The sequence below is a fragment of the Lupinus angustifolius genome, chromosome LG04 (genome assembly GCF_001865875.1).
Source record: "Lupinus angustifolius cultivar Tanjil chromosome LG04, LupAngTanjil_v1.0, whole genome shotgun sequence".
Lineage (NCBI taxonomy): Eukaryota > Viridiplantae > Streptophyta > Magnoliopsida > Fabales > Fabaceae > Lupinus > Lupinus angustifolius.
In genome coordinates this window covers 26,200,624-26,205,440 of record NC_032012.1, presented here as the reverse complement: position 1 = coordinate 26,205,440, position 4,817 = coordinate 26,200,624, and the positions used below count along the sequence as shown (strand labels likewise).

At 33.2% G+C, this 4,817-nt stretch overlaps 1 protein-coding gene across 1 annotated transcript; it reads right to left on the bottom strand.

The window, feature by feature from the left end:
• LOC109346687 lies at positions 1,252-3,996 on the bottom strand. Its single transcript, XM_019586387.1, has 5 exons — positions 3,869-3,996; positions 2,810-2,924; positions 2,083-2,172; positions 1,892-1,990; positions 1,252-1,756 (listed from the first exon to the last, which is right to left on the bottom strand). The coding sequence occupies exons 1-5, from the start codon at positions 3,934-3,936 to the stop codon at positions 1,658-1,660; spliced, it is 471 nt and encodes a 156-aa protein (XP_019441932.1). The 5' UTR covers positions 3,937-3,996; the 3' UTR covers positions 1,252-1,657.

Sequence of the window (4,817 nt, the reverse complement as noted above, 5' to 3'; positions counted from 1 at the left end):
ATGAAATCATTGCTTTGCTGCCAAACCCAGTGACAACTTGCGACCCAACCACCCATGCAAATGCAAAAAAAAAAAATTTCACTCTTGCTACGTGAATGACCTCTATCCAAAATTTGAGCAAATCTTTTTATTCATCGACAGTGTAGTTTCCGTCATCATGCTGGAGATGGGGCTATCGTCATCAAGTTTGGTAGTTGCAGTAACTGTGGCTGGGTGTGTGGGGCGCAGCATGGTGTTAAATGAGCTGTGATGGCGGTGCACAATGAATGCTAAGGTGATTAAAGTGGTGGTTGGGCAGTGATAGGTGCAAGGCATAATTATCATTTTGTTTAGTTATGCGACTTAAATATCCACTATTATGACAATTTCTATTCAAAAATCAATAATCAAAAGAGTGATGGTAAGTTTTTTAAACTTGGTAGCCATCAATTCTATGAATATCTAATAGTTTAGATCTACTCACTAATTCAAATTATTAGATTTCCTTAGCATTGAGAGTTAAGATGAGGAATAAGTTTTAAAAACTTATTCTTGGAGTAAGTGGATTTTTCTTCTAGTCAAAATTATATGATGCTTTGGTGTATCCTAATGTGTTTGATGCTATGTAAGCAACCTTGCTGCAATAAACGTAATCCCTCCATTCGGCTTCTTTTAATTTTTAAGTTTTAAGGTTATACACATTGTTAAAGTATTAAGAGATCAACGACCCCATGGAACAAAATAGAGTGAAAAAAACAATTTCTAACACCACATTATTTATTGTTATCTTTTTCTTGATATTTCTTTCGGTATTTGTTTTTTTGTTTAATTCTGTATTTTGTCACGTTTAAAAGTATAGGATAATAAATACCTTTTGAGTGCCTAGTGAGATACACGTTTAAGTTTAGGATAATAAAAGTATAGGATATTAAATCTTCTATTTCTATGCTCATCTCTAATTCCCTTTGGTTTATGCAAAAGATCATAAAGGTAGAAGAACAAACTAGGGCAAATCCCTAAATAGCTTAGTTGTCATAGGCAGCAAAGGAAGTAATACCATCATCGGTGTTCATTGCATGACAACTTCTTACGTTAAGGTTGTATAGCATAATAACCATAGAGGTCTTTTAACAAAGAGCTAATCCAAATCTATCCATTGTTTTCAGATTTATCATTTCAATATTTTTTTGAAGAAAAAAAGATGGGCACCATATCCAATAGAGTTTATCTATTCAAACAAGTTTTGCTCGCTAGAGGAGAAATCTAGGTAGGTGTTTCAAATGCGGATACAAAATAATGGAAATATCATTAAGGGAACACAGAACATTGAACAAAGTGGAGTTATCCAGTAAAGTTCAACAGTGATAACAAATGATAGAGACTTTGAGGACCTTAAATCAAGATCACTGTAACATAATGAATTGGCACCTGGATTTTTGAGCTCAAATGCTCTGCTCCTCCTCCCTTCTTGGCATACAAGTTTCCAATTGAAAAGTAGTTTCTAACGTCGAGCTAACAGATAATATATAAAAAAAAAACAAAGAATAACAGCCAACAATATATAATCCATGTGAGAGCAATGAAGACAGTTACAAAACTCAAAGGGGAAGATTGATCACTGAAGCCAGATCAGGGCGGATAGACACGCTTCTAGCAAAAGGGGTTCTTCAATGTGCGCCTAGTAGGTTTTTGTTTTCGGAGCCTTCTTGGGTTGCCTTCTAGGAATGGAGTTCTTCATCCCAATAAAAAACAACAGTGCCCCAAAAAGAGCCATGTTCTGCAGATAAAAATCACATTTGATGAACAGTTGAAACAACACATGACATAGCATTGTAAGTTTGGAACAACAACTTCAATTAGGGCACAAAGAAATGAAACTGAATTTAAAATAAAAGAGAACTCCTGCTCTGACCTGTGTAAATTTGATGAAAAGTTGAGTGAACTCTTTGTCTTCACTGTCATAATTGTAGAAATCATAATGGATTGGAGTAGCAATAAGCTGATGCAGGAGCTACAGCGAAAGTAAAAGAGCCATAACTTAAAAGACTGAGCAATTGTGACAAATATGCAATCCAATATATTCATAAGAGAAAATCTACAAACCAGAAGCAAAGCACCAAAAGAGCTGCCGAGTATGAAAAGAGCTCCTCCAATGCCCTTTAGAGCAATAGCCCCAGCAATTAAGAATTTAATCTGTCCATGACGTCACAATATGAGGGAATATTGTAGCATACACGAAAATATATTATTCATGCAAAGGGTAGGTGAACTCAATCTATAGCTACTAATTTATGTACAATTTGATGTGAGGACCTAAGGATGTGCTCTATGCACCATGATTGTTATGCAAGAAAAACAATTATTTTCAATTGTAATATTCATATCGTCCCCCCTACCCCCAAAAAAACCTTCCTCCCATCTTTTAACTGCTGTAGATTTGTTAATTTTTCTTCTCAATTTAATAACAATCCTTTTGCATGCTGAGAACCCAAAATTCAGTGTGGGCAAGTACTTTATACTAGTTAATACTCAATCCATATTTGACAATATGTCATATTGAAACAAGTGGGTAACAAAGGTAAAAGCATTATTTAATACAAGGTAGATGTTCCATCAACAATTAATCAAATCTCAGCCCGACATTTAACAGAAAAACCAAAATTGGGAAAACATCAGTAAACTTACGCAGCTCCCACTTTCACAAAAAGTAGTGTTAAATTAACCACCAGTCCCAATTTTCTTCTTCTAATCAGGCATTTTATTTTTGCTAAGGTTTGTTGTGTTTTAATAATTCTTTATTTCCTTGAATGAGAGAGAGAGAGAGACTAACATCAATCTCAGGAAGTTGAAAGCCAACTTGAGAGTGCACACGATATGCAAAGGCATCGAATTTTGGTTTGAGTGCTTTTGCTGCTGGTCCCCCATCAACACCATACTCATTGAACCTATAAAAGTCAAGAACAGAACACATTATAAAAAAATGTCAAGACATAATTAACAAAAGAGCGCTTGCACATTTAAAACGTCAAGTTGAAAGAATTTTTGGCTTCTAGTCTTCAATTTAAAACAGTAAATAAAAGCAAGCAACACCATCAACTTTACCAAACCAAGCCGAAGGCTAGGATGAACAATCCTTATATTGCAATTAACTAAACATGAAGGTGCATACTCACAATAATTGGAAGTAAAATCCAAATATAGTAGGAAAGTAGACAATTGCAAAGTCGCATCACACATAACAGAAATGACACATATTCATTATAATGACATTGATATACTATTTTGCAGCTTGGTATTATTAGGACTAAATGGTAAGGAAGTTCCATTTACCATGATTCCACGAATCAGAGGCCCCAAACACATAAAAATGAAAAGAATTAAAGAATTATTAGAATTATTAGAATTGCTAGACCTAACTCTATCAAAAAATCTGAAATCTGCACTTGATCTAACTATTATAAAGAGATTTGGCCACACACTTATCCGATGCGGGACTTAACTATAATTACTGCAAATAATCGAATCACGGTTCTTATACTAGTACAGTGGTTGCAGGTAATCGTGTATTAACTACTTGATTGTATAGCATGTTATGATTAAGATACTAAAACGGTTAATTCTGAGTTTTACAAAGGAAAACACAAATTCCTTTGAATAGTTCATTTGATAGCTAAACAGGTAAAAGGATCGAACAGATCAGAACACAGATCTACACGATTACTTTAGTTAGACAAAAATGTTTTGAGAGATCCAATCATAGAAAGTCAACAACAACAAAAATCTATATATAGAAACAAAGTTAGTATAAATTTAGAAAGTAAAAAAATAAATGAAAAATGGAACGAAAATAGAAAATAGAAGAGAGAGAGAGAGTGTAGAAAGTACTAACTCTTGATAAGCAGAGAGGATGAAAACGGAAGCGAAGAGAACTCTGCCAACGAAAGAAGCGAAAGCCATTTGGTTATTGTTTTTCTTAGTTCGGGAATCTAGGGCGAAGATTTCAAATATAATAAGGGAATTCAGGAAGGGGTGTTATAGTCTTTTTCTGTTCTAAAGTTGTAAAAACATAACCCACTCCATTATGGGCCAATTCAGGTCCCTTTAATAGTGCCCACATGCCCCAACGGCCTATTTTGCTTTTGTCAACACACATTAAATTTGTTTAAAATCGGTGGATAATTTATTAGTAGTACTCTAATGCTATGTTTATGAGTTATGACTTATGGCTTTAGGAGTGAAAAGGAAATAGAGAATTCACACATAAACTAGAAAGTTACCCGTGCATTTGCACGATACGATATTTTTTGTCACATGATTAAGAACATATATTATATGTGCATTTATGATTAAGAATATGTATGTTGTTCGTGCATTCGCATGGTTAAAACCATGTATGTTACCAGTGCATTCATATTGTTAAAAATTATTAATTATATATAAAATCATACGGTCAAACCATACGGTTTAACTGTTTAAATTGGATAAACTTAATATGGGTCATCTACTGGTTTAACATCTTGCTCGACTTTCTCAACATTGTTTTTTACACATACATAACACGATATAGTTAGTAGTATCCTATTAATCAAAAAAATCATCANTCAATAAATTTATAATTTCATTATTATTTGATTCTAAAATAAGATTAGTATAAAAATAAATATTATTTAACTCTAAAATAGCTACAAACAATATGTTATGATTCATATTATTATTTTAATATTGCTATAGTAACATTATATTTTAGTATTGTATAGGTAATCATATTCCTTTTATTTTTAAGTAAATCACATGTCATGATGGCTTGAGAGATTGACACATGTCATGAGGGAGTTCTT